The 13,698-nt window shown below is 44.3% G+C and overlaps 1 protein-coding gene across 1 annotated transcript in view; it reads right to left on the bottom strand.

The window, feature by feature from the left end:
- LOC119914959 overlaps positions 1-13,405 on the bottom strand; it is a 29,465-nt gene extending 16,060 nt beyond the window's left edge. The window contains exons 1-2 of the mRNA XM_038734506.1: positions 13,346-13,405; positions 10,803-10,872 (exon numbers count right to left, since the gene is read on the bottom strand). Of these exons, the coding sequence (XP_038590434.1) occupies positions 10,803-10,872; positions 13,346-13,405 (130 nt within the window). The remainder of the gene's footprint in view (positions 1-10,802; positions 10,873-13,345) is intronic.
- Between the last annotated feature and the right edge of the window lie 293 nt (positions 13,406-13,698).

The following is a 13,698-nucleotide window of genomic DNA, read 5'->3' as shown; positions in this document are numbered from 1 at the left end:
AAAGAAAACATGTCATGAAACAACAATTCAGTGATTCAAGGTGGACTCAGCACACTCCAACATCATTCATCATTAACAACAGAACACATCTTTTCTACCAGCACAGACTGCAGCAAGTTCACCAGCACATTTCCATTTAATCTCTGTCACACTTGTTCTCCACGTCTGAACACTTTCAACATGTTTCCAAACAACAGCACAACATCATCATCTGCAGATTTCTCTGCTCTGTTCTTCTGCTCAGCTACTCCACAATCTTGCTCTTCCACAAACAAGTTTAACACTTTTCATTCTGTCTTAATGTTCTAAGAAGATCTGGAACCCAGAAGAAAAAAAGCTGCTTAGAAAATGCTCCACAACTCTAACAGGGATAGGGGCTGGACTCTCTCCTTTGAAGGAGCTGCCAGGGTGGAGGACGCCACGTGGGCGTGGAGACGACTGACGAGCCCCCGGCTGAGCTCAGCTGCTCAAAGTTGTGGCCAGTAAGCAGGGTTGGGTAACGGATTACAGTGACGGCTTTACGTAATCGGGATCCAAAACAGTAGCTTTATTCCGTTACGTGGCACACCTGAGGTAGTGTGAGCACATTTCACCTGCTTTCATACAGGTCGGTAAACTGTAAATAACCCAGAACTCTGACTTATAACATCAGGCTTTACTAACGTGATTGTTTGTTAAACATTTAGAGTGTACGATGATTTCTGACATGTGTAAAGAAGGAAGTCAGTTTGTCCTGTCAATGTTTTTCCCCCGATGATGTTTAAAGTTTATGGTGGGAAAGTGTTGTGACGGCTCCTGTTAACTGTAGATATTCCAGATGTCTGTTTGATAAGATGTTTATAATTAATATACCTTGCCAAAATGACTGACAGCAGGTACCTGAATATTGATACGTCTGTTTTCTGCTAAATATATGGTTAGAACATGTAACATGAGCATTTTCTAGTTACATTTCAGTGGACTGTGATTATTACAGAAGGTTAATGTCAGTGTTGACACATTAAAGGGGCAGTACGCCTCAGCTTAACTTAGATTAGACGTATATTAGACGTAAATGGTAGTGTTTAGAGCAGTTACATCCTGTAAGGACAAAAAATCTGTAAAATGAAAAGTGCACTATACACATCCCATCATTAATGTTACCCATGGGGGTCCCTCATACGGTTCGGACTCACGGCAAGCCGTCCCACTTCTGACACCATATGCGGCCAGAGGCGAGAGCAGTCACCCTGCCCAGATTCAAACCAGGTCTACAGGGTACCAAACATGCAACTTTGACAGCAAGGCCAAAGAGCCAGGCTCGTTGGTATGGCAGTCCAAGCGCTTACTCAGCTGTAGTGAAGGTACTCAGTCACAAGCATGCAGTACAAATGGTGGAACCAAACTGAAACGGGTCACAATCCTTATCCTTGGAGGGGAGGTGTCGCTTATCTTTGAGTAGGACTCATTGCATTGACACTATGGGATTTTGATCACACAGTATCTGTGGAAGGGAAAAGGAAATATTTGTCTATACCAAAGCAATATTACCTCTAATTAACAACCACTGTCAGATTTTTCATTTTGTTTAAAGTTGCTGAAACACAATATGACATCATGTATAACTGTTCTGATGATGCTAACCGTTTAGGTTCCGGTGAAGTGGTTTTCCACAATGGACCCCTCCCAGTTATTGCCCAGTTCTTCCAATACAACATCATCAAAAACATTGATGATGATGATCTGCCTGTTGATGAGCCGAGAAGTAACAGAGCCTGAAACAGTTTTTCTGCGTTTATTGCAGGATTTCTGTATGAAAGTGTTTGTGTTTTGGATTCTGCTCGCTCATGAGTTCAAGCGAGCATGCGTAAATATGCTTTATTTAAGCATATTTATTAAAAGTTTAATTAAGTAGATATTTATTACCAATTTCTTCAAACTATACTTTTGAGAAGTATGTTAAAGCTCAGGAGAATATATATTTAATATACTTGTAGTAAGCATGTTCGGAGTATGAATGTACTATAGCATACTATGTGAATTTCTCGTACATTTTTAGAGCCTTTAAGAGCACTTCTTTTTGACCTAGGGTGACAAAACATGAGGAAACACGACACTGGGTTCACAAGAACATTTCACATCATTCAACATCGATTATTCTCAGGATAAATGTCAAATCATTATTTCTTTCAGGTTAAAGGCAGATTTTTGAGTGAAAGTTGAAGAAACCAGTTGATTAATTGTGGTTTTAAAATATTTTTATGCTCAGAACAAACACTTGATGCCAAACAGTGGAAAACCAAATACAAATCTGATACAAACATTCAAAACTAGTATGATTAAGTAAAATCTTTTTTTCAGTCCCTTTTCCTCAACAACAGAAATATCTTAATAGAAAAGATGAGTGCTGATTTGTTTGTGATTCAAATGAATTAAATTAAACATTTATTAAACATCTGTTACTTGCTACTGAGGAGAATTATATCCTGATAATTTACATTATTGTTTTATTGCCCTGCTGGTCCTCCCCATTCACATGGGGGATTGTGTATGGCTGGTTCTAGGACTAAACTGTTTCATTATAACATCAGATAACAATTTACTGTAAAGCTTACCACTAGTGAAATATTAATTCAGTTGGAAAGCAATTTTTTCTGTGGGTTTTCATTTATTTAAATCCTGTGTAAGAAAAATGATCTACATGCTGAACAGTCCCTAATTAGTTAATGCTAGTTCTATTTTGCCCTCTAAGGCTGTCTCTACTGGGTTTACCTCTTCAGCGCGCCTGCTTGGCACTGAGAATTTTAGTCTCCGGTGCGCGGCGTTCCTCGGACCGGAGAACGGCAGCCGAGCGCTCACTCTCGGTTCGCTCTAACAGAAAGCTCGCCATTCAGGACGAGGAGGTGTGGCGGTCCACTCGCTCTCTGGACGAAGCCCTTAATCTGTTGTTGACGGAAGAGCGGAAGTTGGATGGCTCCACTCTTCCCATTCACGGGTCTCCGAGCGGCTCCGAGCTTCCCCCGTTCCCACCTCCGATGACCGGCCTCGACGCTACTAGGTTGCCGCGGCGAGGTAAGCTATCGTTGAGCTAACGGATAGCGGTCACTCACATGCGGTCTGCCTTGATCAGAAGAATAGAATATATAGTATGTCTCCTAGCTGTCTCCACACAAGTTTCTAAGGTCGAGGACGGTCAGGGGCGAACAAGTGGCCCAGGAGTTTGTCCCTGGTCAGCCCGCTCTCCAGACAGAGCATGTGTCGGGGCCTCTGGGTCTTTACAGACCTTTATTCCTGCATTCTTGAGTTTTATCCAAGTAGAGAACATAAACTAAATGAGCCTTTAAAATACATCTTCAAAACTAGAAACTCCTCTCTAACTCTCCTGAAGTAAAGAAATCATCTCTGCTGAGCCCTCGAGTACAATAAATAAATAAAAAAAGCCATATCATCATCAGTCTTACCATAAACTGCTGCTCTGACTCTGTTATTGCCCTCATCTCTGCTCTGTCTCATGTTCACCATGGCAGAGCTTGTACTGGTGTTGCTGGCCAGCGGCGGGGAGAGTACTCAAAATCTTTACTCAAGGAAAAGTACAATTACTTCCAAAAAAGTAAAAGAAAAAATGACAACCCTACTCCAGTAAAAGTATATTTAATAATATATTTCATCTTCTGTGCAACAGGTTATTTCCAGGGAAAGCAATCTGCTTTCCTGGTTAATTAATTAGTAATTGAATAATTAGTAATTTAGCTGTTTAATACAACTATTTTCCTTTTTAAATCTCCATGAACTTTTGATAAGATCACTTTAAAATATCAGCTTGCTGCCCAGCCACGATTGTTTAATTCAATTCAAACAACTTTATTTATCCCTGTAGGGCAATTCAGTTTTAGCCTACCAGTCGTATCAAACAAGACAAGACGACAACAATCAATCAAGCACTGAGAAACACTGCCAATAACATCATATTGCATTTAGGCACCAGAACAAAGCAGCAATACCCAGGTCACAATACATGGACTAAGCAGGGACCATAGTTCAAAGAGATAAATAAATAAATAGATAATAATACCAAGTAAATAATAATAGAGGTTTACGATGCCTGGCACATGTCTGGTTGCCGCTGTCAGCAGTATTTAGAAGCCTGATGGCAGAAGGAATAAAATAATTTGCATATGTTTTCCTGTTGCCTTACGGACATGCAGGAAACCAAACCTGTTGCTTTGCAGCAGCACAGGCAGACGAAACAATCTGATTATTCCTAAAGCATCTAACTAATCTTTACAAAGAATAATTGTGGCAGTAACACGGAGCAGCTCGTTGTTGAGGCAGGTAAAGCTGTCACTGTCGGAGATCAAAGTAACCAACCTGTGTGAGAGAAAAGAACCGGGCTGATGTCCCTCAGAACAAAGTGATGATCTTTCCAACAACAGGATACTGTGAAGATATCAGAACAGGGCTGGACTGGGACAAAAAATCGGCCCTGGCATTTTCGGACCAGGCGGCCCGCTGAAGTCAGTGGGACACCAACACACCGTCCTTCCATTGAAGGGCTCAGATTAGGGGAGTGACGAAACACTTAGCCCAGGAGGCGTAACATTGTACAAGATTGGGGCCATGACAACAAGACAAGAATATATTTAATAGGCCGACCATTTAAGAATAAAAATGTGTTGATGAAATAGTTGATGGGGGTCAATATTTGGGGCATTAAACACTTAATTTCCTGCATTCTGGAGACATTTTCTGCACCAGGGAAGCACAAAATGCAGGTGACAGGTGACAATTCAGAATATAAAAATAGAATAGACTATAATGCAGTAATCAGTAGCTTCTTATTGTTTCCAGCCTAAGTTTCTTTTTTTGGCCTGTTAAGGCCCTTTGTAATAGAAGAAAAGGAGCCAGCAGAGAGGGGGAATAATCCCAGACAAAACTTTATTTCCACCATTAATCTACAAGTAAAAAACTTGAATATTCTCTGACATTATAGTCACACACTTATGAGAGAAACTTCACTTTGCAAGGCTGCAACATCACACACGTCTGCCGTATAGTATGCATGCAGTGGAAAGTTACATTAAACTTTGCAATAGGATTTAGCAGTGAGGAAATACTCCTGAGTTTAGCTCACAATCACTACCATGCACCTCACAGACTTTGCCGTGGATCGGGCGTATTCAGAAGAAAACACCAGTGATTTTAGATTTTTTTTTACATTTCAGGGAATTTCTGATTTTTGTTCCTGTAAATTGCACACTTTCATCTAGGATTTTTTTCTCGGTTTATTAACCCCTGGCTCCGTATTTTTTGGACGCGTAAAATATTCAATCTAAATATGTGAAAACAGGAGAATTCAGTTACATCTCAGAAACTGTCCGTTAATTAATTAAGATCTCGTCCCTAAAATCCCAGGCTGCAGGGCTCGCTGTATGAACGTGATGCTGTTGTGTTCAGAACTTCATTGCAGCGGCAGTGGAACAAGTCAGGATGAAATCTAAACATATTTTATGAAGTGGTGGTATTAATATCCTACTTCTCATCATTAACATAAAGTACAGAATTGGTGTGGAGTCCACGTGCAGGGTAACCTTGAGTTAACCACCAACAAAACCTGCTCGTGGCAGTTTAGAGATGCAGAGTAAATTGCCATGGCAACAGACCTCTGGTAACACCTGTCCACCTTTTGTAGTACGGGTTAATCAGGAAGTTACCCCTGAAGTTACCTCGCTTCGTAGTGCAGGCCACAGCAGTAAACACAAGACATGAACTAAGGTACACGACTAAGAACTAAAGCTGATGATACACGGGGCAACTTTTTGAGCAATGTTTCTGGGCAATGTTGCTAGTGGCAAGTCCGACTATGTTTTGAACGGATAGCGGCGGTGCAGGGCGGGTGCAGGAGTGGTGGGGGAAGGGGATTACGGTAGTAATCCTTTTTTTTTTAAAAACCTGTCATGCCCAGCAGCCTGGTAGAGAGTATGATGACCTGGATGCCATATTGTGCCAGACAGATTTTACTTTAACAAGAGAGTATTAATATACTCCTTTGTCTGTTTTATTATATATTTATGTATTGATTTGTCACCAGGCCGGACAGGGGGACAGACACGGGGATGGGGGGGCACAAACAGACAGCACAGAGAGGACAACACCTGTAAGAGAAGGGGGATGGAAGGTGAGGACAACAGGGAAAAGCAGTGGAGCAATTGCAGAAAGCAACGAAACCTGCAATAGAACAGAGAGGGGGCTTGGGGAGGAGAAAAACAACAACAAACAAACACAAACAAAAACAAACAATAAAAATAATAATAATAGTAAAAGACAACCAGCCGAACAGCAGCAATGAACAGCTGACATAGTAAGACAACTAAGAGAAAAATGAAAACAAGAAACAGTCACACACACTAAATAAGCAACACAGCACAGCCACGAGAGCTGGAATAATAATTAATTTAAATAAGTAACTGAAAGAAAAGCATCAGGAATAATTAGGGACAACCTCAGTTTGTTTGTGTCTATGTGTGAGACTGTGTGTGTTTGTGCGTCTGTATGTGTGTGTGTACATGTAGGCGCGCATAAGCCTGTTAAAGAATGTAGTTGTTAGTGAGAGTGGGGCCACGACTGTGCCACACTTACCCCAGCAACAGGCAGGCAAGAACCCCAGTAGCCAATAGGGGTGGAACGCAAGAAGCGTAACCCGCGGAAGAGCAGCGCCCGGACCAACTGCAGCACCCACGTAGACCAGTGCTCCCCCCCCAACCAGCACCCCACCGCCGCACAGCGAACAACCAAAATGCCCAAATGCCACGCAATCATCAACACCAATGCACAAGTGACGAGCCCAACGCGCACACTGTGCAAGCACGGCGACACCCAATGCCCAGCAGTCCCGCGTGTGAGGTCGGGCAAACGGAACAACACGACAGCGAAAGCCAGCGGAGAGAAACACCAGCAGCAAGTCCCAGCCTGGCAGCAAATGCGCCGCATAGGTCACCGTGCAGCCGCCAATAAAATCCGCCGTCCCCCCAACCGCTGGAAAAAACTAAGGGCGCCGGCGCCAGCCGACATCCCCCATGCCCAGCACGCCCCCCGGGCGCCGTGCAACACCAGCCAAACCAGCAGCGAGGCAAAATCAACCAGCTCAGCTCCATGCCACCAACCCACCCACCCGTCAAGGGCCAAGAACTCCAGGCACAAGCCCAGAACAAACCGGAGCACAGCCCTGCCCCGCACCCACACTGCACATCCCGAAAACTAACTATATACCTCAGTATCCAGAGGGGTCCAACAACTGGCCAACGAAGCAAAACAGGGACGCAAACTGGTCCCTCCAAGCCAACGAGGAAATACCTCCCCCGGACTCCAATGCACAAACTAAACGCCCAGCAGCCGTTCAGAGACCCTGCCCAGGGAAAAAGCACAATGCATCAAGATGCATCGACAATCGTCCCACAATCCCACCGCAGCCCTCCAAACCGCAACCGGATCAACCGGCGCAGAGACCCCCACCCCCAGAAGCCAGGGCACCCCGCAACCCCCCAAAGCGCAAAGGACCCCAGACCGCATGTCCCGGGGGAAACTGTACCCCGCCCAAGGAAGAACAGCAGAAGGCCGTGCCGGGAAGCTCCCTGCCGCCAGGGAGCGATAACGCGGGAGAACCAGGCCAACGGTCCCCCAGCCCAGCCAGAGTCATCCCTCCCCAGAATGCAGGCAGTGCCAGCAGCCCCCGAGGCCGATCCCATCCCCGGACAGGGGCCCACCCCCCCAGTCAAGCACCCCCAAGGAGGAGCACCAAAACCTACCTACGGTAGTAATCTTTACTCATTGCTCTGCACCATTGCTCTAAAAGTTGCCCTGTGTGTCATCAGCTTAAGACACCGAACTAGGAACTAAGATACGAGACAAGACAGATACTAAGTAACTTAAAGATGCAGATGAATAATAAAGGCTACACAGAGGCTAAAGCAGAACGATCAAAATCAGATTAATTAATGAATCTGGAAGAGAAGATAAATTGACATCTAGCAAACAGAACCCAAGCATTATGGTACAGATCTAACACATGAGAGACAGGAACAGAACTGAACAAGTACTAAGGCACGAGATAACAGGACCGATCAGACCAGAACCACCACACAGAACAAGCAGAAGCCACTTAGACCAACTCCACAAGAGATAAACAGACAGGACCAAATCTAAACACAAACACACACAGCAAGAAGACTGGATACAAGACGACAGACAGGACAGAAACCCAAAACACAACGGACCTTAATGACAGATACAGAACTGACAAATAAACCAACTCACAGGAAACTCAGGACATGATCGTGACAACCTTGTACGGCAGTCAGTATTTCAAATGTTCTGTTCTGAACAGAATGCTTAAAACTTTTCATTTCAAGCTAAAAACTATTCCAGAGCATCAAAGACTACGTCGGCATGTGGCCCTCTTCATTTCTAAGAGTGTCCCTCAAAGTATCGACCACATACTCCACAGCTGTTATTGACATGTCTGAGCACCCAGTGTTCACCTGATCAACAGTCAGGGCCACAGTGCTGACTTTGTAGCTGCAGCATCCTGTGCTGAGTCTTCTGGCTGGCAGCTTTTCTGCACAGTTTGCTTCAACTTTTTAAGGTTTCCCTCATCCAGTTTGTTTTTCAATAATAAATACATCAATGCCAATTTGTTTTTACTGATAGGGGAGGAGCTGCTCTCATAAAACACAGGAGGCCTACAGCAGCTTGCAATATTTCCCCTGTGAAAGCCTGAAAGTTGTTAAACATTTTTACAACTGTTTAACACCAATTCATGGTCAGGTCAAAATTCAACTAAAAAGCCAAAGGAGTCTTTTCTGAATTTTAACTCAGCCTGTTTTTTGTTTGTATTTGTTGGCACACAATATCAGCCAGAACATTTTAAATATGGCCTCAGAAACACGTTCTCAGTGTTGACAGCCTGTTTTTTTCAACAATTTATTATGTTTCCTTCTTTTGAGGACCTCATAAAATGTTCTGCAGCCACAGATTGTACATTCAATGCCACTGAAAGTATTTGTGTGCTGTGTATGTTGAATAAATGTTTAGGACTTGTGTGGATTCTCTTCACTTGCATTAAACAATGGGAGTGTTGGATGTTACACACTGGAATGTGTATGGAGAAGAAAGATTCACACAGTAAATAGCACACTGGTAAATCCTTCTTTTGGCCAGATGGTGACATTTCTGAGGTGAGTTTGTTGTCAGAGCTGCTAGAAACTGACAGCAGTGTTAGAACCAGGTTAGAACAGAAGGGCATGCAGGTTTAACTCTGGGCTGAGGGTGAATGATGAAGGTGATAACTAGGCTGCAAATAAGACATAAAGATAAAAACCAAATGAAATGAACAACAATAAATACATCTATGTCAGTAACCTGAATTCAAAACAGTTAATAAAGACACAGTACAGGCCTTCTTTTAAATCCTGCCACCTGCTGGTAGAAAGGGGGAACAGCTTGGTTCATTACGGTGGAAACCACATTAAATATGAATTTAATATTAAAAATATAGCGCTTCTTAGGTTAACCTATATTAGCCTACCAACTGTACTGCACCAAACAAGGCACTTAAAAAAACGTGACTCTTGCTGTTTACATGAATAAATGCACAATATTATAGTGCATGTAATCATACTGTTGCTGACGTATTTCTCTCGGTTTGTTTATTTATTTTCATCTAAGGTCGCCCTGGTATAACGTTAGTGCTGCATAATGATAGAGATCTGACCGTTCTACAAGCTCAGCTTTTATTTTAATGTGTTTACTATTACTTCCGGGTCACCTGGCCCACCTGCCTTTATTTTCTCAATGTCTGTCTTCAAACGGAGAAATGAAATAAGGAATTTCAAAAAACAAAACGGGACCGTTGTTTGAATTTGGTTTTTCTGTTTGTTCGTTTTTTGGTTCAAATGAAAAGACAAACTATCAGAACATACACGGACCCACTCCCCGCCCTGCTGCAGGCGTCCTCGCTGCTGTCTTCAGGTGGGCTGTAAGCAACAGCAGCACAGAAGAAAAGTCTGTGATATTGATCCTCCGGCTGCAACCCAGAAACCGATCTCAGCATGCCGTACAAGGATGTCTCAGTTCCTAACATGTACCTCAAAGGCCGAGGATCGAGGTGGCTTGTTGAAGATGTTATAAGCGAGGATATACCGACGTATCCTTTGCAGAAGTCTTTTCGTCAGCCGGGACGTTTGAAAGAGGCGTTAAGAGAGAGACGCTGTTTACACACGAGGCTCAGAAACATAACTTAATATTTAAATCTACCAACACGCCGACAGGATGGGTCAGGATCTGATGTTAATTCAGGTGTTCTTCTACAATTCCAAAAGGTCTGAGACAGTCCAGGTTCATACAGGGAAACAGTTTAGAGTGAAGCAGCCGTCCTCCTTATCAATGCTGAACCCCACTTGTACCGAGCTACCACATGCCATCAGAGCAGGGGCGTCCCTCTCTGACTTCAAGAAGCTCCTGAAAACTCTGCAGAGAACACTTCCTCTGAAAACACCTCAAACCTCTAACATGCACTTCCTGTGCTCTTCTTCTGTCTCCTTACAGGTCTCCTGTATTGATTGCACTATTTTGTTAACTCTTACTTCTTCCCCTACGTATTTACCCCCACTGATGCCGTACGTGCTATCAGCTCTCTTAGTATGTTTTGTCAGTTGTAGATCTCTTATTGTATCGATGCTTGTATGGTGTTCCTCAAATGTAAGTAGCTTTGGTTAGAAGGGTCTGTCAGATGAATAATTTAATGTAGATGATGTCACTGATGGGCTTACCTGAGCAGGTGAGATCCAGGATGGAGGAAGAGGAACCTGATCTTGCACAATCTCTCAGAGCAGATCCAGACTGAACACAGTCAGAGCTGATCCACCACACAGGTCTCCGGTGAGGACTCCTTTCTCTGTCCTACAGAAACAGCAGAACCACAGTCCAGCTCTCTACAGGCGCCAGCTGCTGTCTCCAGGGTCCAGACAGAGTCAGAGTAACTCACTGGTCTCCAGTCTCCCTGTTTCACCTCCAGTGTTCCTGCACAGCGACTGGCTCCTCCCACCAACCTGACAGGCTCTGAACAGAAACCAGAGAGTCATCAGTAAAACAATAAAGTGAGTTTCATCAGAAGAGAAATGAACCAAATCAAAGCTGCAGCTCCTCTTCTACCTGAGCAGGTGAGTCCAACAGCTTTTCCAGGTGAGCAGGTGTTTCTAGCTGAGCCTGAGCTTCTACAGTCCAGGAGAGCAGACTCATGGCCTCCACACTGGAACTCTTTGGTCCACATCGGAGCCTCCACTTCTCCATAGAGCGCCCCCTGGAGGACTGAAGGAGCCCCACAGCCGAGCTCCCTACAGACCACCTCTGCATCCTGCTGGTCAAAGTCAGCTTCACACACTGAGGACCACCTCTGGTTAGACTGGTTAGACTTCACCTCCAGTCTGCCTGAGCACAGACTAGTCCCGTCCAGCAGCCTGACAGAGTCTGGAGAGATAATAGAAGATGAAATAGAGATAAAGACAGCAGACACAAAAGAAAAACATGTCATGAAACTACTACTACCAGCACAGACTGCAGCAAGTTCACCAGCACATTTCCATTTAATACTCTGTCACACTTGTTCTCCACGTCTGAACACTTTCAACATGTTTCCAAACAACAGCACAACATCATCATCTGCAGATTTCTCTGCTCTGTTCCTTCTGCTCAGCTACTCCACAATCTTTGCTCTCCACACAAACAAGTTCAACACTTTTCATTCTGTCTTAATGTTCTAAGAAGATCTGGAACCCAGAAGAAAAAGCTGCTTAGAAAATGCTCCAACAACTCTAACAGGGATAGGGGCTGGACTCTCTCCTTTGAAGGAGCTGCCAGGGTGGAGGACAGGAAGTCAGTTTGTCCTGTCAACGTTTCCCCGCGATGACGCCATGTTGGCGCTTCGAATACCGGACGTTTAAAGTTTATGGTGGGAAAGTGTTGTGACGGCTCGTGTTCACTGTAGATATTCCAGATGTCTGATAAGATGTTTGTAATTAATATGCACTACACTTAATATGCAGGTACCTGAATATTGGTACGTGTTATGAGGTTATGTGGTGTGGGGACAGAGAGGACCCAAATGCAGCACTCTCAGGAAAGGAGATTTATTGAGGGAAAAAGGGTGAGAGGGACTGGAGTGGAGGACGTCGGGGAAACACAGGCACGGGGAACCAAGGAGCCTGGGGGCCAGGGAGCTGGGGAACACTGGGGCAGCGAGGAGCGGTGGGAGAACAGGGAGGACTCCCTGGGGGAAGTCCGAGGAGGAGAGGGCCGGTGGATGAGCCCAGCCGACTGAACGGAGGACGAGGGTGAGTGTACCAGGTATGGAGCAATGACGATCAAGCGAGGATGGTGTGGAGAACCGGGGTTGAAATACAGGCAGGCATGAGGTGATTACTGGCAGGTGTGGCAGGCTGACGAGGTGGCTGATGAGATGCAGGTGCAAGTAGTTGGCTGGGCTCAGGAGCAGAGGGAGAGAGAGAGAGAGAGCACACAGGGGAGAAAACACAGGGAGGCAGGCAGGGAACAGAAAACCAAGGAAAAAGCGGAATAACTGATAAAAAGGAGAAAAAACCAGGACACTCACCGTCAGCTGGGCTGCCACCACAACAATACGTCTGTTAGAACATGTAACATGAGCATTTTCTAGTTACATTTCAGTGGACTGTAATTATTACAGAAGGTTAATGTCAGTGTTGACACATTAAAGGGGCAGTACGCCTAAGCTCAAGTTAGATTAGACGTATATTAGATGTAAATGGTAGTGTTTAGAGCAGTTACATCCTGTAAGGAGAAAAGGTCTTTAAATGACTAAAGATGTTTACTGAATGTGAAAGTCAATGGAAATGTGTTTATCACAGAAACAGTAAGTGACCAGAGTGAGAAGAGGTTTTATTGAAACGGTGAGAGTGTTAATATATGATGAAACTTTATTGGACCTGGACATTGAACTGAAATGCTCAGAACAGAAACGTGTTGTGTTGACATGATTTTGAGTTGTTTAATAAAACAACCAGAGAAGCAATCTGGAAGGAAACGAGACGCACCGTCTCTTCATTGCTGCTGTTTCACCTGCTTTCATACAGGTTACATATCTGTGACTGAGGTACCCATCCCTGGGCCCCGTAACAGGTACAGTACAGAAAATAAAGACGTCATCAGATTACAGGTACATTTGGAAAAACAGAAACGCAGTGCTGTTTTCCTCCGTATATCTTTTTTATCTGCAGTCTGTGGTGTCAGGGCTTAAAGCAAGAAATCTTTCTGTGCTTGAAATGTGTTCGGGGTTTACTGCAAAGATGGAGGGTGGGGGGCCAGAGCCTGACTCTGTGTTGAAAAGTGATGGGGACATAGGGGCTCAGATTAGGGGTGTGACATACACTTAGCTCAGGAAACATGAGGAACCACGATACTGGGTTCACAAGAACAAGATGAGAAGATAAGTGTGCACTGTTTTGATGAAATGTTCAATGTGGAAATACATGGGGGGGTCACTTCCTGCATTCTGGTAACATTTTCTGCCACCACCTCTAATCAGTGCTTGAAGTGGAAAATATAGGTGCTGGTACTCAGGGCTGGGCAATACGGCCGAAAATGTTACCACGATAAAACATTTCATCTCACTCAACATGGATTATTCTCAGG

The sequence above is a fragment of the Micropterus salmoides genome, unplaced genomic scaffold, assembly GCF_014851395.1.
Source record: "Micropterus salmoides isolate LMB-PRFRI ecotype aquatic unplaced genomic scaffold, ASM1485139v1 Ms_hic_scaffold_20, whole genome shotgun sequence".
NCBI classification, from domain to species: domain Eukaryota; kingdom Metazoa; phylum Chordata; class Actinopteri; order Centrarchiformes; family Centrarchidae; genus Micropterus; species Micropterus salmoides.
This window is presented reverse-complemented; position numbering and strand designations above follow the sequence as displayed.